Source organism: Punica granatum, chromosome 4, assembly GCF_007655135.1.
Source record: "Punica granatum isolate Tunisia-2019 chromosome 4, ASM765513v2, whole genome shotgun sequence".
Taxonomy (NCBI): Eukaryota; Viridiplantae; Streptophyta; class Magnoliopsida; order Myrtales; family Lythraceae; genus Punica; species Punica granatum.
The window spans coordinates 31,446,175-31,469,815 of NC_045130.1; the positions used below are offsets into that span (position 1 = coordinate 31,446,175).

The 23,641-nt window shown below is 38.4% G+C and overlaps 2 protein-coding genes across 2 annotated transcripts; both read right to left on the reverse strand.

Annotated features, from left to right (window-relative positions):
* Nucleotides 1-3,797: 3,797 nt before the first annotated feature.
* On the reverse strand, nucleotides 3,798-7,581 carry LOC116202939 (glutamate receptor 2.9-like). Its single transcript, XM_031534578.1, has 4 exons — nucleotides 5,826-7,581; nucleotides 5,129-5,438; nucleotides 4,449-4,849; nucleotides 3,798-4,354 (listed from the first exon to the last, which is right to left on the reverse strand). Exons 1-4 carry the CDS (start codon nucleotides 6,945-6,947, stop codon nucleotides 3,995-3,997), a joined length of 2,193 nt encoding a protein of 730 aa, XP_031390438.1. The 5' UTR covers nucleotides 6,948-7,581; the 3' UTR covers nucleotides 3,798-3,994.
* Nucleotides 7,582-13,937: 6,356 nt separating this feature from the next.
* LOC116203379 (glutamate receptor 2.9-like) lies at nucleotides 13,938-17,481 on the reverse strand. Its single transcript, XM_031535074.1, has 5 exons — nucleotides 17,185-17,481; nucleotides 15,547-16,802; nucleotides 15,098-15,410; nucleotides 14,567-14,964; nucleotides 13,938-14,474 (listed from the first exon to the last, which is right to left on the reverse strand). Exons 1-5 carry the CDS (start codon nucleotides 17,456-17,458, stop codon nucleotides 14,115-14,117), a joined length of 2,601 nt encoding a protein of 866 aa, XP_031390934.1. The 5' UTR covers nucleotides 17,459-17,481; the 3' UTR covers nucleotides 13,938-14,114.
* Nucleotides 17,482-23,641: the final 6,160 nt, after the last annotated feature.

Genomic DNA, 23,641 nt, shown 5'->3' on the forward strand with positions numbered 1-23,641 from the left:
ACAGATGGCCATCGTGAAGAGACAATAGAGAGCCAATGGTAACAACTGAACTAATAGGCTTGCAATCAAAGCATGGATGTCCGAACAAGAATGTCATCAATATACTTGGATTGTGTAAGATAGAGACTAGTAGAGTCTAACCTAGCTTCCATGCCAAAGAAGAAATGAAGTAGACCGAGATACTTCATAGCAAATTCTTTGTGCAATGCCTCCAAGATAGACCGAAATGGAGATCTCGGAGTCCCTGTCAATATTATATCATCAAAATAAACTAGAAGAAACATAATGTAGGTTGAATGCTGGAGTGTAAATAGGGAAGAATCGGCCTTCGAGTCACGGAATCCAAGTTGAAAAAGGAAGGTGCTTATACGTTGAAACCATGCATGGGGTGCTTGCTTAAGGCCATAGAGAGAACATCGGAGGCAACATATATGATTAGGCCGAGAATAGTCAATGAACCCTGGAGATTGAGACATGTAAACTTCTCCGAAAAGATGCCAATGAAGAAATGCATTCTTCACATCGAGTTATTTGATGGGCCACTCCAAGGAGACGGCAATGGAAAAGATAGTTCAGATGGTGACAGGTTTGACGATTGTGCTGAAAGTCTTCTTGTAATCGACACCCTCTCGCTAATTAAAGCCCTTAGCTACCAAGCGAGCCTTGTCGCGATTGATCGTTCCATATGCCTTCTATTTAACCTGATATACCCATTTGGAGCTAACAACATTTTGATTGGGAGACGGTGGAGCTAGATCTTAGGTTTTATTCTGGAGCAATGCATGATACTCCTCTTGCATGGCAGCTTGCCATTTAGAATGCTTACGAGCCTAAGCAAAGGAACGCAATTCCTGCAAAGCAGTAAAGACAGAAAAAGTTGTAGGATGGCGTGAGATAACATAGCGTGAAAGATGAAGAGATCCACCTTTAGCCCGTGTCACTATCATGTGTGTGTTTTGAGAAATAAGTGGAACAAGAGGAGCCTAGATAGTCTCATCTGGGTCAGTAGTGACCGAAGCATCCTCAATAGAAGCAACATGATCTGTAGACTGATCAATGGCCTTAGATGCAACATCTGTTAGAGTAGTAGATGTGGATGGGAGGCTATTCAAGACATCAGGTGGAATTGAAATATATATGGCGTTGGAAGATACGAGGAAAGTATTACTGGTATTAGAGGGGAACATACCAGTAACAAAAGCACAACCTGAGGATGACCTTCTAAGCTCCATTGAGATAGGCGCACCAGTTCTAAATGGGAAAGAGTGCTCATAAAAAACAACCTGAGGAGATATGAATATGCGATCACTAATAGGATTGTGGCACCGATATCACTGGTAATGTGAAGGATAGCCAAGAAAGACACATGGTTGGGAGCGAGGTTCTAACTTTTGACGATTGTAAGGATGTAATTATGGAAAGCAAACACATCCAAATACGTGTAGATGCCCATAATTAGAAGGGTGATCAAATAGAATCTCATAGGGAGATTTGAACTGTAAGGACTTGGTGGATAACCTATTAAGAAGATAGACAACTATTTTAAAGGCATAGTCCCAGTACTTGGAAGGAAGAGAAGAATGGGAAAGAAGAGAAAGATCCATATCCACTATGCGATGCTATTTATGTTTAGCTGAGTCATTCTGCTGAGGAATACGAGGACACAAAATACGATGAAAAATTCCACTACTTTGCAATTCAGATTGAAAAACAGTGGATATGAATTATTTGACTCCATCCGACTAAAAATACTAGATTTTATGTCTGTAAAGATTTTCAACTGGAAGATGGAAAGCACGAAAGATTTGTAAGACTTCATATTGCGCATTCATGACATAAAACCAAGAAAGTTACTATAATCGTCGAGGAAATGAATATAGTATACATTCCCAGTATGTGAATGGATTGGTGCTGGTTCCCAAATATTAGTGTGAACAAGTTCAATCAAGGAATTGCTCTTATGCATAGGAAAATAACAATTTACTAATTTGCCTTGTTGGCACGCAAAGCAAATCAGTCCAACATGATAATTATTTAATTGTAATGAACAACTTAGAGCATGATGGATAATTGGAAAATACGGATGATTGAGATGCTGATGCCACAGGATACTCGAGGTAGATGTAGATAGAAGAGCTTGAGGATGATTGGTTGGCCTACCTCTCAAGTGAAACAATAAAGTACATCCTTAACCGGGCATCGCAAAGGCTCATGGCGAGTTCATTGATCCTTAACAATAAAACAGTCAGGATGAAGTTAAAAAAATATATATATCGAGCAAATTGAGAAATAGATATGAGGTGTTTGGAGATATTAGGGGCTTATAGAATATGGTTTAAGTGTAAAGGACGAGATGAGAGTTTGATAGTGGAAGAACCAGAGACAAGTATGGGAAGATATTTGCCATCCCCAACATATATGTGATCAAAATTCAATGTCTCATAGTGAATATTTAAGTTGGCAAGGTCGAAAGTGACATGATGTGTAGCACCTGAGTCCAAGTACTAGTCAAGGTCATAAAGTTCCTGAGAAGAAGTTTTAGTAAGATTAGCTTGAACATCAGAAAAGTAACTAAGCTGACAAAACGGGGCAATGTGACTGGGTGTTGCAGTTTTGGCACAAAATTGATGAAAAAACTGGGTTGTAGGGAGATGCTGGGCTGGACCGACCACGAAATGGGCCGAGCCGAGAGGGCCTAAAAGGAGAAATGGCTTCGAGCTGAGAGAAGGAACAGGGTTGAGGAGTTTGCGAATCTCAAGTCAAGTTGAAATTTTGACCTGAACTACTCCACCCTAAGTGTTGTCCCTATCCTGCGAAATTAGGGTTTAGCAAATTGCTCATCCTTCTCCCACTGCTGTGAAGACCAGAGCCCCGAGAAATGCCTTGCCCGTTATCGTAGCTACTGGAGAATCCTCCTCCGTGACCACCGTAAAATCCCTCGCCATGGCCGTCGTAGATACTGCCACCACCATTCTCGTTTCCTTTGCCTTTCCTTTGTTCTTCCCTTTACCACGATCTCAATTCCTTCCTCGATCATCTGTATAATGTGCTTCGGTGGGAGGTGGTCCAAGGATTCCAAAGAGAGGGTAGAAACCGGTTGCTGCTGATGTGATTGCTCGTGTATGGCAGCATAGGAACAACGTTCATCGTGTCCCATGAGAAGTGAGGTGAGCTCATCGATACTCATTGTTATCATTGTTTTTTATTTGGCTAAGATAAGAGGCTCCCATTCAGGTCCTAAGCCAGTGTAGATATGACAATTATTTCTACTGGAGTCTTAGATTTTCCGATTTGTGCAAAATTGAGAGCTTTCTTCTTGACTTCATTGATGAATCCCAGCATTGATTGTGAGCCCTTGCGAAGATCACGACATTGATGTTCCAAGAGGTCTTCTTGTGCTGATGTCTGATTGAGAAAGGTGGTGTGGGATGTCTTGGCAGAGAGGATGGTGAAGTCAATTTCTTCAGTTATTGCAAGCATAATGGAGGTCAGTGCAAACTTGTCTTTGGATACCCACTGCAAATGCTCTGGATTTTGTGAGATACTGCCATCCTTTGACAGTCTTGCTATGCTCTGGTACTCGACCCTCAGCGTAGGAGAGGAGGCCGTAGGTCTCAAGTAAGGGGCTCATAATGCCATTCCAGAACATATAGTTTCAACCATTCAATTTGAGTTGAACGATAGGAATAGAGGAAGGAAGGTTGATAATTGAAGTAGAGTCAGCCGTGAGAACTAAGAAAGTCGGGAAAAAGGAGAGCGGAGATAGACTGGCCTGATCGAGGTCGACTGCATAGATTACTTGACGATAGGCTTTGATACCATTAAAGAGTAGTGGATTTTGGCTGAAACCTCAACATAATGTTTGAGTTGTATTGTATTGCATTATATAGATCTGTACATGACGTGTCTATGGAAAGAGATAATTGCATGATCATGATACAACACCTATACAGGGAAAGTTAGGATTTAAAATCATTATTTCCTCTATTAGTTGTCATCTTCTGTGGCTGTGAAGTTCATCCATCTCGTGGTCCCCGCCCTCGTGTTGCCGAGCCCTGTTTAGCTGTTCAACAGCATTATTTGCACGGTATTTGTCGCCATTCCTTCGCGAGCAGAAACAGGAGAGCAGCAAACAAAGCGCGGAAGTGCCTAGGGAGAAGACATGGAGAGCCCAAAAGCTCCTGAGTCGTAAGCTCTGTGTCTCGGAGTCTGAAGATGCTGATGCCGTGCCATTCACCGTGGGGCATTCCTCGCGGAACCACTCGTCTCCCATCTTTTTGAGATCTCCGCTCTCTGAGAGTTCCAAGATTGCCTCGGAGAACTTTGCAGTCCATGGAGAGCCTTTCTCGAATGCCTGAATGCATTGGAATCACAGATAATGGATCATCGGTGATGAATTAATCATCATGACGATATTCTTATGTATATGCGAATTGCTTAATACTTACAAAGCCAAATCCTCCAAATCTGTAGGACTGATGTGTGACCAAGAAGCCGCTGCTGCAGTAGCGGCTGAAGAAAGCCCTCTCGTAAGGGTACTCCACAAACATGGCCTTAATGCTCCCCTTGTTCAATTGCTCATGGAAGTCAGTGTAATTCGTAATCCCCACAATGGCGTTCGGTTTGAAGTTATGGACTCTCTCCAAGAAATTGCAAACAAAGGTCGAGTTGTCGCAGCCCACCTTCGCGTTGTTCTGCCTCAGCCGCTCCATTGTGATTTCGTTCTGCTTCAACTTGTGGACTGTCAGCATTGAGGTCAGGCTGGCCGTGTAGCTCTGGGTTAGGATAAGTGCCATGAAGAACCAGACCCCAAGGACTATTCGGGTCAAGTTTCCGTATATTCTCTCCCCTAGGATCTCAAAGGAATCATCGACATTTGATTCAGTTGATTTGAGATAACTTATAAAGGAAATCTTGACTAGAAAAAAAAATCTAAATTCACAGATGTGACGACGATATTGATTCGATTAGAATAAATCTTGAATTGATGTGAATTATTTTAGGTCATAAGTCATGTTCGGGATAAACTTGTCCCCTCTTTTAAACCCTTTTCTCATCGTACCTGCAAATTTTACATTGGCTTACTTTCACTGCGATATAGTATAGAACTGAAGATATTGAAACTTACGGTGGGCAAAGAAGATGGATGAGAAAGTGAACCAGAGTGCAGTAGAAAGCTGATCAGTCCACGGGCCTCGGAACTCCGGGTTTGAAGGGTGCTCAAGGGACCAAACTGTTAACATTGTGATGATCAGTATCCCACCAGAAGCCATCCACATGACTGGGGTGAAAGGTTTCAGAAAGATCCACATCTTCTTCTCGTTGACTTCTGCCACCACAATCATCGACAGCCCCGACTCAATGAATGGTTGCGTGAAATCGACATCCTTTGAGCGATTGGCTAGGATAGTTATGTCGCCGACTGCCGCGTTATAAGTCTATTTATCAAATTTAGCCACCAAAAAAAAAAAAGGATTAGAGAACTTGTCCTGTATGAGACAAGTCAAAACAAGAAGTAAATAAATGTCAACAATCAATTGTTTGAAAAGAAACAAACAAAAGAAAAACGAAATGATAGACACTTATTACATCGACTTATATGCCTAAACAATTATCAAAAAAGAAAAAAAAAAGGAAAGATTGCACTGGATGATGTCAAATCAGTGTTGGATGGAAATTCTCGTAGCATTCCATGGCGTACATATCTTCCAATTCCATGGCCACAAAATACTGAAATCATCGGCAAAATTGTTCTAAGAAATATAATTTGACAACTGCACCCTAAATTTATGTTAGCTTGTTATGGTATGGTAAGCCTCTCATACCTTGTTACGGACTTCCTGAACCAGATCATCGTACGATCCATTATGAGAAACAAAATGGTAGTCGTCAAAGGTTTGGGCTGAGGTGCTTTTCAAAAGAAAAAGAAGCCTCTCAAACACTTCAATGCAAAAACCGATATACCGTATCTTCCCAGTTGAATCATCGACCTCCTCCTTCACGAACTTATCAAAGGGTGTATGGCGTGGCACCCCAATCTTCATCGGACCAGAGAGATGAACATCACTGACAGAGCATGTTGCCTCCCCTACTTTAGACTCCTCGATGCCATGTTTTAGCTCTTGCACCGCAGTATTAGCAGCGGATAACGCATTCTGAGGCGACCATATGTTGAGCTCTTCATATAATAATTTCGTCCCGTCGCTGATGCTTACTAATTTCGGTTTTCTAGGGTTCAATATCCGGCCCTCTATAAATGCGACTTGCCCGCTCAGGCCGTCGAATTTGCTCTGCAACATTCTTTTCATGAGAAGTTTTGAAGTGATTTCGGCACTACTGGATGCTCCGTCCATGGCTTTGGTTACCATTGTAATGGAGTCATATGCTCGGAGGACATGAATTCCCGGCATAGAATCACGAGCCTCGTGATTTAATTTGCGATGGAACTTGTGAATGAAATCCAAGTACTCTTTGTTCTTCCTGGGGAGGTCTGTCACTACTCCAATTGCACCCTTCATGGAGAAGGTGACATTTGAATGGACTGAATTTAAGAGGTTCAACACTGATTCTGAGAGAACCCAAATTGAGTCTCCCCTGAAATATCCCATCTGCTTTGCTTCCTTGAGCAAATGACGCGCCATTGGCAACGACAAATCAAGAATGATAAAAACTGGGGACAATTTTCCTTTGAACATCCTTAATTTTTGTTTCACCACCGATTCCGGATCGGATAGTGAAGAATATGGCGGAAGCACAACTTGGTCTTCCATCTCAGACATGACTTCAAGGAGCTCCTTCGACAGATAGAGTGAAAATGAATAACTGTCATCGTACGTGTCCTCTTCATAAATTATCGACCCCCGGTGCCTATTAAAGGACCGGACGATATTCGCCATGCATCTGATCTGTTCAGCCTTGTCACTACCCATCTGAATTAGTCCAGGCATGAACGTTCCAACTTGGTTTCTTGCCAGGGAAATCACGGGCACTTGAAATCGAGTTCCAATCTCAGCTACTAATTCTGCTACCTTCCACGTCTCCAAGCCGATAATAGCCTTCACTTTCTTCCTCTTAATAAGCTTTTTGGCTATTACGAAAGACAAAAGGAGCCAAATACATAAATGTACCCGCAAGTATTTACTATATGCGTATATAAATTTACGTAGTTAATTAGTTGATGTATATTTAGCCATAAATTGAATTAATTTACTTCAATCTTTGTACAATAAACCTTCTCATTTTGATATATTCATGAAATAAACATGTTACATCGGGAAGAACATGAAGAAACCGCTTGGAGAGGCTTTCCGCCAGAGTTCTCGTAATGAAGGTTTAGCTTGTAGTCACTTGACACGGCATTGAACTCTTGGCTTGCTATTTCTATAGCCGTCCGAGCTTCCTTGCCGACCAAGGAACTGAAATCTAGAACCACACCAATGTCAAACACTATCTCGTCCTTCATGGTTCTTACCGTTCCACCCGAGCCGTGGCTATGCGAGAGAAGAAGAAGCAAGATCAGGACGGCTATCCCGGAAATGAGCTGCATAGATATGCCCATTGCGAATATGAATGGATTACAAGATGGGCCTGAGTTCTGATTTTATAATGGGGCAAAATCCGGATATTAATAAATTTCGTAGAAGATGAAGAATGAGGGTGTACGTGCGTGAATTGGACCTAATTATTGGACACCGATGCTACGCGGCAGTGGACTTGACAAATGGTTAAAAACTGCCCAGCTTGACTCATAAGACGTGGGTAATCAGTTTAGCGTCAGGGTATCACGAGAAGTTGAAAATTTGGCAAACTGCGTTCACAAGCAATTAGTGGAGCTTAATTAAATGAAAAAAATAAATTGACCACATGTCATGATTATAAAAAAGAAAAAGAAGAAGAAGACGTTTTGGGGGATAATTTGAGTAAAGCATATTTGTTATTGACCAAGTCAAGTCTTTCTTGCTGTGCAATTACAACTCGAAATTAATTCGAAGTGCGGGGACCAATTGACTGAATACTTCATCCTTAACCATACGATCGAATTTCATTGATTGAACTGCCTGAAATATATTCCATTCACTTGAGGCTGAGTTTTTAACACGTTCTCGATAATATCTTTTTTTTTTTGGGTTTTCATGCTATAATAATTCATGCTTTAAAAAAAATTCTTAAATTATGGAGAAAAAAAACAGAAGGGAGGAGATGAATAAACAGCGCACTGGTTAATGAAACTAGTCTTTTTGCCCAGGTGTTGCGCAACGTTTGCTTTAATATATGTTTTAGCTTATCTTCTGTAAAATATAATTAGAAACATAATTGATTTCATAAATTGTATTCACTAATTACTACTAACTAATTTTTTGCATTTTTATGATTTTAGTTAATACATTGTAAAAGGTGCTTATAAATTTTATAGTAATTATAAATCACAGAGTATATATCACAGTAATAGATAATTATTATTATACATCAAATAGTTGACTGCCGGTTGAAAACCATTCACTGCTGCCTTATATAATAAATTATTTTACAATCCCGTATATTTCTCAGTATTCAGCAAATAATTAGGAATAATCTGGTCATTTAATTTACTAATAAATCTGCTGTTGAACACTTCTTCACATGTCAGGCCGAGTTGTGGCCGCAAGTTTGATATGATCTCTGGATCCTGATATACTAGAAGTGAAAATGATAAGAAGCTCCATTAACGACTTGTTAATTGAGAGGTACATAATATTTAATTCCTGTAAAGAGGAGAAAATACGAATTTGAGTTTTGAAAAGTATATTTGTTGAAGGAGAAGATTACCATGTCCTTTAAAATTACGAGACCAATTCCCCCATAATTTTCCTATAACAAGAAAAAACAGAGGCAACTTCATATATATGTATTTATATAATATATAACTAAATAAAAATTCATTGTGCGGGAAATATTTCTAATTTTTTTAATTTAATATTATATTAATAGTAATCATGTTATATTGTCATAATCTATATTGGGGTATCGGACTTTGTAATTTTTAAGCCATCAAAGTGACAAAAAATTAGCTTAATAAAGGACGTTTCCTCTCCACGATCTTGTATAAAATTGTAGTATTTCAAGATTGAACCACAAAATCTATAATAAAATTTCAAAAAAAATTGAAAAGTATATATTTGATATTTGAATTGAACAAAAGGGAAACATAATCTAAGAAATAGGAAAATAAGACATTTTATTATTATTTGTGATGGAATATATATAGATGTAATTATAGATTATAAACATAAAACCATAAGAAATAATATGTATTTGTATTCACATATTTATTGGGATATGGTGTAGTTGGAACTTGTATATCGTTAACTTCATAATAATCACGTCTCGATTTCCCGGTATATGGATGTATAATGTAACATTCAATTTTGAAAACTATTGAATATCCTATAAATAAAATAATCATTTTTAGATTACAAGTATCAAACTTCTACACTGCGATATTCATGTAACGTCACATGATAATAATAAATTTATTTGTGAAATAGTTAAATATTGGAATAAATAATTTTTATTCCTAATACTAAAGCAAATAAAAATACAAAAATTCTATAAAAAAATAATTAATTTTGGACAAAATATTAAAACAATAATTAATAGCCAATTTTTTATAGTACATCTTCTCAATGTGATATAGTTGTTTATATTGGGACAAAAACTCTAATAAAACTCTAAGTTATCGACCTAAAAAACTCCTACTATAATATATGAAAAAAAAATTTGGATGGTCTCTTGTATAAATTGTTCTTCTATAGCTAAGAATCCATCTCATGGTATAATTATATAGGGTTTTTACTTAAAATGGCACATGATTTACGCATTTTGTCAAATCTATTCTATATTTTTTTTTGTCAGTTATATCCCATGACATACATTTTGCTTCAAATCTATCACGCCGTTATCTTTTCCGTCGACATCTAACGACCGTGCTGACGTGGCGCCCACGTGGCAAGTGGGGGCCCACTATCACTCCACGTGCCACGTTAGCACGGCCGTTAGATATCGACGGAAAAGATAACGCCGGGATAGATTTGATGCAAAAAGTAAACCATGGGATATATCTGACAAAAAAAAGCATATGATAGATTTGATAAAACGGGTAAACCATGGGTCATTTGAGGTAAAAACCCCTAATTATATATTTTACATATTTATTGGACAATGTATGTTAAGGATTTGTGTATCATTAACTTCACAAGTATCACCTTGATTTCTTAGCATATACATGTCTAGAGCAAAAACGAAATAATCACCCTATTCAAAATATTAAACATCTATCTTTAAAATAGATACTACCCTAAAGAAAATAAATAATTTTTTTTGGATTCTCAATATCATAGTAAATAATAATGCAATAATTCTACCGAAAAGTATTTTGGGTAATATGGCTATAGAAGGATCAAATTGTATCCGAGGAACTAAAAAAGAAAAAAATTAATAATATAAAGTGATTGATATCCTGACAAAACTCTTATCATAAATCTAAATTATCAACTCAAAACCCTTAATAGAATATAAGAAAAAAATTAGATTCTTTTTTGTATAAATTGTTAATATAATAATAACAACAACAACAACAATAATGACAACAACAACATAAAGTGATTGATATCCTGGCAAAACCCTTAAGGTAAATCTAAATTATCGAACCAAAACCCCTGATGAAATATAAGAAAAAAATTGGATCATCTTTTGTATAAATTGTTCTTATATAAAGAAACCATCTCATTGTGAGGTAGTATATACGGGTCGATCAAATTCTCTGCCACTCGAATCTCGAGTGGGCATTACGGAGCTCCGACCAGAGTAGAGAAGAAATAGGAGAAACGACTTCGTTGAATACGGATTATTCCTCGCCACATGGCATGAGGAAACACCAATCAAATTGCAAGAAATGAGGAAATTATGTTAATCACTCGATTAATTGCCATAAAAGTTATTAATATTAGAAATCTAATTGGAAGGAAAAAGTATAAAAACCATCATTGTGATTTGAGGTCGGAACAAATTGCACAATGTATTTTTGTTAGGGACAATTAGCCCTCATGTGGCGTACTCCGTTAGACATAGGGGGTTACGATGTTAGTTTTTTTTTTCATTTTCAGTCCTCAACCTTTTAATTACTTTGGTTCTAAATCTTTTTGTTTTATCATTCTTATCCTCAACTTTCCATTTTGTTTCATTTTAGTCCTACAAAGAAAATCGAAATGGAATGAAGGGTCGGGACCACCAATCGGTGACCCCGACCCCTCCATCGAGGACACCGGCACCAACGAAGAACGCTGGCGAGCTCGGTGGAGGGGTCGAGGTCACCGATTAGTAGCCCCAACCCCAAAGGGACGATTCCGATCCATCCACCGAGGTCCCGGTACCCAAGAGGACGCCGGCGACCTTGTGGAGGGGTTAGGGTCGCTGATTGACGGCCCCAACCCCGAATCGATCGGGGATAGTCGGAGGTCCCCGGTCGATGCGAGGTTAGGGCCGCCAATCAACGACCCCGACCCCTCCATCGAGGTTGCCAGCGTTTTCTGTAGGTACTGGCAACCTCGGTGGAGGGGTCGGGGTCATCAATTGGCTGCCTCAACCCCTAATCGACCGGGGACCCCTGACTTTGAGTACCCGGTCGATTCGGGGTTGGGGTTGTCGAACCCTCCACCGAGGTCTCCGGAGTCCTCTGTAGGTACCGGTGACCTCGGTGGAGGGCAATCAGCGACCTCGACTCTTCATTCCCTTTCCGATTTCTTTGTAGGACTAAAATGAAATAAAATGAAAAGTTGAGGGTAGGAATGATAAAAGAAAAAATATTTAGAATCAAAATAATTAAAATGCTAAAAATTGAGGACTGAAAATGGAAAAAAACTAACGTCGTAACCCCTATGTCTAGCGGAGTACACCATAGGATGGCTAATTGTCTATAACAAAAACACATGGTGCAATTTGTCTCGACTCCCAACCCCAAGGGGTTTTTGTACTTTTCCAAAAAAAAATGAAACAATTATGCTAGTTGCTTTACTGTACAATTGTGCACAAGTTATTGTCAGTGTTATCAGAACCGGACCGGATAATGAACCGAAAGGGGTATGGGTCCAACAGGGAGTTCGATGGGTCGAACCGCACGTTTAATTAAAATAAAATAAATATTCATATTATTAAAAAAATTATGATAAGTAAGATATAAGTATGATGATTTCAAAGAAATATAAGAATAGTGTAAGAAAATATATATATTTAATATTTCTTACTATAAAATAAATATTGAATTTTAATAAATACTTAACAGTAGAGTTTAAAGAATAAGAAATGAGTGGTGGTTTGGTTTGCTAGTATGGGAAACAAGAGGTCATGAATTCAAATCCTTACACAACTAAGCATATTTTATACTAAATAAAAAAACCCATAAAATCGATCAGTTCAATAAAATTTTGCTCAAAACCAGCCAGTTTAAGGGTTCGATGGTTCAAATCTGCAATTTGGGTTTTCAGGCAAATCGGACCGGACATGGTGGCAGTTTCCGATCCGACTGATCAAACCGGCCGGTCCGGTTTTGATAACAATGGTTATTGTTATTGTTGTTGTTATGATTATAATATAATATAATATATTAGGATATGTCATTCAAACTATGTTACTATTAATAAATTAGAGCAAGATGCATTTCCTAAAGTAAAATAATGTGATATTGGTGTTCTTCCTCTTCTTATTTTTTATTTTTTATTTAAATTTATAGTGACGAGGCTAGTGCCCGCTATAAATTAATTAGAACAGAGGTAAAAGTTATGGTAACCCTTACTTGATCTCCTACTATTAAATGGCCAAGATCGTTAAGAATAGAGGGTAAAAAGTGAACGCCTAAACGGCGTGAGATCGTTCGACGGGCAAGCCAATCAGCACAAGAATTGGTTTCTCTATAGACATGATACCCCCCTACCTGCCAATTTTTCGCAACAGCAAGCTTGACCTCGTCTACCAGGGGTGAAGATGGCCAGCACAGGTTTCTTGAGATGAAATAAACTCTGGTACAACTCGGGAATTCATCTCAACTATAATCTTCCGAAAACCGAGGACAAAGCGAGATGGAGCCAGTAAGGACACCCCGAATTTCAGCAACAGAATAAGCGATTGCCATTAAAGTCATTGATAAGGCCACCCGCCCCCGCTGGACCCATCCGAGTTGGGCTTGAACCACCCTTCAGGAGGTTTGGACCAGCCATCAAGGATCCATTTGCTTGGGGGGATGATTAGATAATCTCGACTCAACGAAGGAATCTATCGAAGCTGCGGCCAGCTCGTGAGATATGAGCAGCTTCGTCAGAAGGCCTCCGAAAATCCTCTTGGAAAATTTTTTCTTGTTCCTCCAATTCCAGATAAACCAACATCCAGTTCTGAACAGAGTAGGCCAAGAACGGGAGTCGATGACTTGATGCCGTGGGCGAAGGTTAAAGAGCAGCCAATTATCTCGAAGGGGGAGGGAGAAGAACTCAGCGTGAGCTGCTGCTGGAACTAACCTCAACCAAATATCTCTGTTATAAGTACAATCCCTGATCGTATGAATCGCCGACTCGTTCTCGGTTTGGCAGCGAGGACAGAGTGGGGAAGAAGCCATATTATGACGAGCTTAGTGTTCATTAGTGAGCAAGCGGTCATGAGCCACTAATTAACCACAGGAAATAACGAACGCGTTCAGGGCCAAAAGTTACAAATCAAGCAACCAATTACTAACATACCTTTTAGTTTTATATATATATATATATATATATATATTATATATATAAATTAGTTTCATTTTCATGAATTAACTATGAATTAAATACTCGTCTACAAGCAAATAACTACTAAAATATTTCAAAGTATGGGCTCCAAATTATGTTTCTATTAGCATATAATATATTTTATAAAGCATATTTGCGAAAAAGTGCATTGAATAAAATTCAATTGTTATCATAATATGTTTATTCATTATATAATATGATTTTCAATATTTTAAAATAAACATCAATTATACAATAAAACTATAACGGGTTAACTACAACTGATAAAGCAAATAAAAATTTAATATATACGAGAATGTTGTCTTGGTGTCATCTAGTTTGGTCGTGGAGTTCATCCATCTCGAGGTTCCGGTGCTCCCGTTGTGAAGCCCCGTTTGGCTGTCCATCGGCAATGTTTGCATGGCCACTGTCGCCGTTCCTTCTCGAGCGGAACCAAGAGAGCAGCAAACAAAGCGCAGAAGTGCCTAGGGAGTAGACATGGAGAGCCCAGAAGCTTCCAAGGCCTAAGCTCTGGGTCTTCGAGTCTGAGGATGCCGTGGCATTCGCTTTCTCCATGAGGCATTCCTTTTGGAACGATTTGTCTTCCATCTGTTTGAGCTTTCCGCTCTCCGAAAGTTCCAAGATTGCCTCGGAGAACTTTTTGGTCCATGGAGAGCCTTTCTCGAACGCCTGAATGCAACCAAAGGACAGATAATCATCAAAATGAATCAATCTTCATTGTGATAATGTTACAAATCATTATGAATGTGTGAATTACTTACAAAGCCGAATCCTCCGAATCTGTACGACTGGTGCGTGACCGAGAAGCCACTGCAGTAGCGAGTTAAGAAAGCCCTTTCGTAAGGGTACTCTACGAAAATGGCCTTAATAATCCCATTGTTCAATTGCTCATGGAACTCTGTGTAATTGTTAATCCCAACAATGGTGTCTTTTCTGAAGTTATGGGCTCTCTCCAAGAGATCGCACACGAAGGTAGAGTTGTCGCAGCCCACCCTCGCGTTGTTCTGCTTCAGCCACTCCATCGTGATCTGGTTCTGCTTCAGCTTTTGGACTGTCAGCATCGAGGTCAGGCTGGCCGTGTAGCTCTGAGTCAGGATCAATGCCTCGAAGAACCAGACCACGAGGACTATTCGGGTCAAGTTTCGATATATTATATCCCCTAAGATGGCAAAAAGATTATCATCAGTCGATTCAGCCGGTTGAGAAAATTTAGAAAGCTAATCTTGCCCTTTTACTAGCTATAGACCAGAAGTTTTCGACATCTTATGATGCTCATGAAAACTGAAACTTACCATGGGCGTGGAAGAGAGAACAGAAAGTGAACCAAAGTGCAGTAGCAAGCTGATCAGTCAACTTCTTGCCTTGAAACGCCGGGCTTTTAGAGCGCTCTAGGAACCAAACTGTCAACATAGTGAAGATCAATACACCACCAGAAGCTAACCACATGGTTGGGGTGAAAGGTTTCAGAAAGATCAATGAATCCGTCTTGTCCGGTTCTGCCACTACTATCATCGATAGCCCCGACTCCATGAATGGTTGGGTGAAGTCGACATTCTCCGAGCGATTGGCGAGGATAGTTATGTCCCCGACCGCCACATTATAAGTCTGTGTATCAAATTTAGCCACAAGTGAGATTAGGATTGGTCCAGTATGGGACAAGTCATAGCTAGACGTAAATAAAAGTCAACAAACAATTCTTCGGAAAGAAACAAACCCAAAAAAAAAAAAAGGAGTCTCATACCTTGTTATGGACTTCCTGAACCAGATCATCATACGATCCATTGTGAGGAACAAAATGGTAGTCGTCAAAGGTTTGGGCCGAGGTGCTTTTCAAAACTGAAAGAATGCTCTCAAAAACTTCAATGCAAAAACCGATATACAGTGTCTTCCCACTTGAATCATTGACCTCCTTCACGAACTTATCAAAGGGTGTATGGCGTGGCACCCCAATCTTCATCGGACCAGAGAGATGAACATCACTGACAGAGCACGTTGCCTCCCCTCCTTTAGACTCCTTGATGCCATGTTTTAGCTCTGGCACGGCATTATTAGCAGCGGATAACGCATTCTGAGGCGACCATATGTTGAGGTCTTTGTATAATAATTTCGTCCCATCGCTGATGCTTACTAATTTCGGTTTTCTCGGGTTCAATATCTGGCCCTCTATAAATGCGACTTGCCCGCTCAGGCCGTCGAATTTGCTCTGCAACATTCTCTTCATGAGAAGTTTTGAAGTGATTTCGGCACTACTGGATGCTCCGTCCATGGCTTTGGTTACCATTGTAATGGAGTCATATGCTCGGAGGACATGAATTCCCGGCATAGAATCACGAGCCTCGTGATTTAATTTGCGATGGAACTTGTGAATGAAATCCAAGTACTGTTTGTTCTTCCTAGGGAGGTCTGTCACTACTCCAATTGCACCCCTCATGGAGAAGGTGACATTTGAATGGACTGAATTTAAGAGGTTCAACACTGATTCTGAGAGAACCCAAATTGAGTCTCCTCTAAAAAATCCCATCTGCTTTGCTTCTTTGAGCAGATGACTTGCCATTGGCAAAGACAAATCAAGAACGATAAAAACTGGGGACAATTTTCCCTTAAACATCCCTAACTTCTGTTTAACTACATATGCCGGATCGGATAGTGAGGAATATGGTGGGAGGACGACTTGTTCTTCAATCTCAGACCCGGCATTATGAAGCTCCTTTGACAGATACAATGACAACGAATAATTGTCATCGTACATGTCCTCATAAATTATCGACGCTCGATGCCTATTATAAGTCCTGACGATATTCGCCATGCACCTGAGCTGTTCAGACTTGTTACTAACCATTTGAATTACTCCTGGTATCATCCTTCCAAATTGGTTTCCTGCCAGGGAGATCATGGGGACTTGAAATCGATTGCCGAGCTCAGCTACTAATTCGGCTACCTTCCACGTCTCCAAGCCGATAATAGCCTTCACTTTCTTCCTCTTGATGAGCTTTTCAGCTATTACGGAAGATTAAAAGTTCAAAATCCATGCACGTGTAGGTGTAAAGGTGTTGCAAACAACCCAACGAAGTTTCGTTTCGATGGGAAATTTTATTATGCAATCAACAAAAGTGATTGTGCGTTACAATCAAGTAAATTTTTACAAGTCTAATTACTTATAGAACTCTTCGAAATATACGTCTTTACTTCATTTCTATAAGTAATATTTATTTTGCTAAGGAGTCAAGCAATAACATACTCTCAAAATTTACTCAAAATAAATGTAATTTAGTGATTTTGCGGTAGTTTACTACAAATTCAAGTAACTACTCCTGCTTCGGTGCATTCTATATATATAATAAACTTGTTATATAGTGAAGATCAATATGAAGAGACTGACCCGAAGATACTGCCAGAAGAGGCTTTCCACCCGAGTTCTCGTGATGAAGCTTTAGCTTGTAGCCTCTCGAAATGGAGTTGAAGTCTTGGCTAGATATTTCTATAGCTGCCCGAGCTTCCTTGCCAACCAAGGAGCCCAAATTGAGAATCACACCGATGTCTAATATTTTCTCGTCATTCACAGTTCTTACCATTTCCCCCGAGCTCTGGCTCCCAGAAAAGCAAAACATGATCAAAACGACTATGCCGGAAATGTGCAGCGTGGGGATGCCCATTGTAAATTGGATAGGAGATAAAGGTTGGGAAATATGCTTAGCAGGATAGATTCTGTTTATATATATATATATATATATATATATAGTGGGGTCAAAGTCTGGACAGTAAATTTCCTAGAAGACGGAAATATAAGAATGGGTCATGCTGAATTGAACCGGATTTTTCTTTTTCTTTTTCTTTTTTCCCGGCTGAGAATTGGTCTGATTATTGAACTGAAAGGAAAAAAAAAAAAACTTAAGCATTCCTGTACAAGACAAAGATGCTTCACGGCTTTGGACTTGACAAACAGTTAAATGATGTTTGACAAAGCTTAATTTTAAGAGCTAAAATTATGTGCTTAATTACTTTGTAAGTACTTGGTGAATTAAGTATTTAATAGATTAAGTAAATCTTGTTTGCTGTGAAATGTGCAAGTGCTCTTAAGTTGTTATTATCAATCTTTACATGATGACCCCAAAATATTCTTCTTAAAACTAGACCCAACAATTTGTGAGATTTCGAGATGGCATAACCGTCTAGTCTCAAAGGTTAATTAATTTCATTAGATACAGTGTGGTGATTTATTTATTTTTCTCTTACACTTCCCTCATGCTTGAGTAGTAGTACTTTTGAAAGCCATCGGGTGAAATTGATTAAATGTGACACATACTTGTGCAAAAAGCCTCGAATTTGTACTCTATTACCATGTGGTAGTTTTAACATTGTTAAAAAAAGTGATATTTTGGGATTTATTACTCAATAGGATTTTTTTTTAGTTTACTTCAATATTTGAAAGCTTAACTGTCCCGACTAATCCAGTTTGAGCTGGTTCACTAAGGAATAAAGCTCTCCCAGCATAAATTTTCTTCATTTACGAGACTCGAACCTAAAATCTTATTAAAGAAAATAAGTGTCAAACTGTTTAAATCAGTCCATATTGATACTCTATAAGATTTTTATATTATATTATCTTTTTCCATGTTTTTAGAAATTTAAGAAAAATTGAAAATTTGAAAGGAGAAAAGAGGTAGCTCGAACTGGAAGGGGGATGCGATGGTTCATTTGCTGGCAACCACAATCCTCGCAACGTCAACAGTGGCCTTAGTTTTCACTGGCAAAGTCGCCTAGGTTAGCATAGCACTGGCGACGAGCCACCGCAACCCAGATATCCTCCGAAGAGAAAGAGGGAAGGAGATCCGAGAAACAAATCTTGGTTGTTGCTCTTCGATCATCCCCCACATCGCCGGTGAGGTAAGCCTGCAACTTGTGAGCTTGCCAGCGAGCTTGCCGACTCTGTGGCGACTGACCAACGAACTGCCCCCCTCCCTCTCTGTCTTAGCCTTTCTCTCTCTCTACTTCTGTTTCAACTCACAGGCGTTTTGACTTAAGATAATGTGATCAGTTTTAACAATCAAGCAACATGAATTTAATTATGTACTATACTTTTAATTTTAGCACTTAATTGAAACAAGCAAACACATACCTAATTATTGTCTAGCATCATTCATAATACCATACGTCAATAATGAACTAATTGAGCTTCGAGAAAAAAGAAAAATCTTCTGATGCAAATACGTTAGTGACCAAGTCAATGCTTTCTTTCTGTGCACATAGCCAAATATAAAAATGGCTGGAGATTCATTCAAAATGCAATGACCGTAGACCGAATTCCATCAACCATGACCATAAAAACGAGTGAATATCAAATGTTGAATCGCCCGAAGTATATTCCATTGACTTGGAAGTGAGACTTTGGGGCATCGATGTGTATACCTCTATAACATGCTCTTGCGCTACTTTTTTTTAGCTTGTAACTCTATCTTGGGTATAAAACATCATATTATTGCTTTCTTGATTCGTGAAATTATGGAAAAAGAGAGAGAATATATATAAATATCTCATTCTACTGAATAAGAGTTTCTAAATGTCCACCAAAACAACCGGGAATAATCATCGGCACGTTAATTAATAAGTTAATTTCACCGAAAAATTAATTAATTAATTATAAATCAGCTGTTGAATAGTTCTTTTCACGAGCAAGGCGTCTGAGCCGCAACCGCAAGTTTGTATTTCATGAAGTTTGAATATTCTCTTGAATTATTGGTTGATTAATCAAAAGATTCCAAAAGATGCTAAGGATGTTAATCTCACATCAGAAAAAAAATGAATAAATATTCATGAGTTTATATGAGATTTGAATATCACAATTTATCACCTTGAGATTTTAAGTGAAAATGAATCTAAGTCTATATGAATCCAATGAAAATTCAAGATGATATTAGAGTTCAGATTATGTGTATGCGTGTCTAAACACGTATGCACAATCACACCATGCCAAGCTCAATATGTTCGAGAGCAGTCAAGATTATGCCTTGCGACAACGTATATGCAGAAATAGATTACACATTGCACGTGAATATGTGCATTATTGATGTTAATTCCATGTAAAAAAAATAATGAATATTCAATAAAAGATTCCAAATGTTTCTTCCCCAAGTATTGGGGTCAACTGTTGTGGTGCCAAGTGGTTGGCCTGAAAAAATTCGCTGAATTATATCTGGAAATTTCGAGCTGGACCTCGAGGAAAGACTTTTTTTTTCCTTTTATAAATAGGCAAACTTGAGGAAAGACTTTACATGTGGAGCCAAGTATTATATATATCAATTAAACTTTAGTTTGCATACCCACTCATTGCATTAGGGTGTAATGAAATCAACTAAATATCATTTGTTGGATATTTATTGAGAAATCTTAATTCATATGAAAATTTATGCAAAAGTGGCATAATTTGCTAAAATTAAAATAAATAAAAAAATTCAATAACATTTAGAGAGGTAACAATAATCAAAATGGAGTTGTTACTCATATTATAATTTATCACACCATTTTTTAAGAGTTATGTTTCTTTATATATATATATATCTGTACGCAACGCAATATTTTTAAGTCATAATAAAATGATTATTAATATGTTCTATGCTCTTGTACTTGTTTTTTGAATGTCATGTTACAATAAAATGACATTTTCCAGTTCAAACAAAGGTGAAATTCTGTCAAAGAGTTACGTATTTCTTAAAATTCAATTTTTATTTAGTCTACTCTTGGATAATAAATGGTATAATTTTAAATAAGAAAAGTTTATTAATACAAAAATATTTTAAATAAATAATTTTATTTATTATTAATGAGATTTTTCATCTCTCAAAGTGTACTTAATGTTAATATGTGATTGCAAAAGTTTAATGGTGTGTTTGGTTTTAGAGTTAAGTAGAATTGAGTTTTAATTTTAATTGAGTTGTAATGATTGTGTTGTTGAATTATGAAAAAAAGTGAGAAAAAGTAATAAATAGTTAAAAAAATTAATGATTGTATTGTTGAATTATAAAAAAGGTAATTGATAGTTAAGAGAATTTAATATTAAAAATTGAATTGAATGGTTAAAAAATTGAATAAAAATGAAAAAATAATAATTGTGTTATTGATTTTTGTTGTGCAGTTAAAGTTAGAGTTAAAATTTTAAAAATATGATTGAAATCAAAAGGAGCATTCTAAATGTCCTTTTTATATTTTCAAGGAATAAAGTAACTAATTAGTTGGAGAATAAGATATTCAAAGAAAGATAGCTGAGGGTTTCATTTTCAAACATATGTTACCCTTTTCTCCTTGCGTGCTTTGGGTTCCATATATTGTAATTGTTGTTGTTGATTTTGTTTTGTTTTGTTTTTTTAATCGTCAACCTGGTGAGAGAACTCCACCCCGTGATGTTAAATTTTATTTTCGTTATAAGAGAGGGTTTATGACTTTAGTAAAGGAAAACAAGAATCTAAGGATTGATTTTGTGGTCCTATATTTCCTCGTGAAGAATATTTTATAGCTTTACCAATTTGAATTAGAGACGAATTTTGAAGTCTCGTTGGTTAGACTAGAACTAAAAAAATTTAATTTTTTGACGATTATATACCTCAACTGCAATCATTTCTCGCTCATACCGTTAAATTGAAAGGACTATAGGATTGGCCGGAATTTTTTATTATAACTTTGGTTACTGGGAAGGCAAGTAATATTGTACTTTTTTTTTTGTCAAGATATCTGGTACCCATGCATTTTGGTCTTACCCCAACCGCGATAATAGGGTTCTGATGTTTGTGTATTGGTTTACTTCATTGTACATGAGCTAATATGAACTGCTATATTATAGGTACGTACTCCGGGTGTCGTTCCTTATTGTGGAATATCTATAGCTTGTCAATTATGGGGAGGGGTAGGCCTGGGGAGCTTCAGTACAAGGTTCCTTAGGCACCCGCACGGACTTCAAACTCTGTGCCCGTGACAAGTTGTATTAGAGTAGATCCTGGTGGGAGGAATCCATTACGACAGGGGTCAACGAGGTATGTAGTGGAAAGCGTGGGGAACTTCGGCTTAGACAATGGAGTGTTTTCCTGCGGGAGGTGAGCGTGGAGACTCCAAGCTTGTGTGTCGAGAGCCGCCCGATCTTCGTTTAGCAAGGAAGCCAATTGTGGTGTCTCACTAGGGCAATCTAATCGGTTGGCGGGCTAGGAATGACACATCGGATAACACCCAGCAAATGCGTGCATAGTCAAGGAACTTGATGTGTCCCCATATCCTTGTTCGTGGGGGAGTTTGCATGGTCCGCACTGAGTTGCTGAAGGACTGACACCTTGAGGATGTGGTGTGGGGTGAAGGCGACGTCGAAGCATTGGGACCGCTGCGTGGACAAACCTGCAACGAGGACATTTGCAGATTGGTTAGGGGGGAATGTCATGGGCTGGCATTTGGGTCCCTCTCCAAATGCGACAATAGGGTTATCTGGTCGTCTTCATTGTACGTGGGCTAATATGAGCTGCTATATCACAGGTACATACTCCAGGTGTTATACTCTTTATCGTGGAATACCTGTGTTAGCTTGTCAACCCTGAGGAGGGTTAGGGCTTGGGGAGTCTCGTCACATGGTTCCTTGGGCACCCATACAGGCTTCAAACTCTAAGTCCGTGAGACATATACCTGCTTATGTGCACCAGGTATCCTGACACACACACACACATATATCCACTCGAAGCCGTAGGTTCCAAAATTTTGAAGAGGTCCGGTGAATTCCCTCTGAATGAAAATTTGTCAAAATTTCTATTTCTTAATTTTTATATATTTTAAAGAGTAATATCATCCTATTTTATGTCAAAATATTCATTTCTACATAAAACGGGCAGTCGAAATATAAGAAAGTCATGTATCCCTTTTTTTAGTTCTTCATTTCTAAACTTTTCCCCCATTTTCTTATCATTCTTCTAAAAATTTTGATTGTTTTCGTTTTAATTGGTGTTACCCTCTTATAAGTTCTTCTTACATCCTCTAAAAAGAATTTTAAAATTAGAATCTCGTATTATCTATGCAATTAACTGAGTAAAAATAAGTATCATTTTCATATTCACGGCATTGTTTTTCCTCCAAATGACGCGATGCACAACCTTTATGTAAATTAAATTAGCAGAAAATCAAATAATGAAGTGGGTGCTATTGGAATTCTCGATTCTAATTGATCCCGCAACACTTTCTTCTGTCAAAGGAGCGGGACAATGGGGGAGAAGTGAGCAGGAGAGGCTAGCACCATCGCCATTGGATGAGCGGGCCACATGCTAATAGAGTGGACTCACGCCAGTAGAAGAGCGGGACAACCGGCGGAGAAGAGTGGGAGCTGGCTGGGAGTCGGGGCTTCAGTGAACGGAGGAGAGGGGTTCAGGTTGTGTTGGCCGGAGCGGAGGAGCGGAGAACCTCAACAGAGGAGTATGTGTGTTTGTGAGTAGGTTATGCGCCGCCCTGCCCACTTTCTGGGTAAGCATTCTGTATTTGTATGCCTATGTTCTCAGCCGGAGAAACATAATGAACATGAGGAGTTGACGGGCAGTCAGTCTCAACATCCAACAAAAGAGACTTTTCATGCGACGAAACCAAACCAGACCAGATTCCTCCCTCAGTAGAATGCTATGTTTCTTCAAATTGGGTGCTCGGTATATATGTTTTTTTTTTTCGGTGAAGAGCGATATATTATATTAGATGCATAATTTAGGACATAATTATCTTTTGTTTGATTTTGATTTTGCTATTATATGGACCAATAGAGGTCTAAGACATGAATTTTTTATGCACTAGACCATGTGGATTTGAACTTGCGATCTTAGCTTGACTTG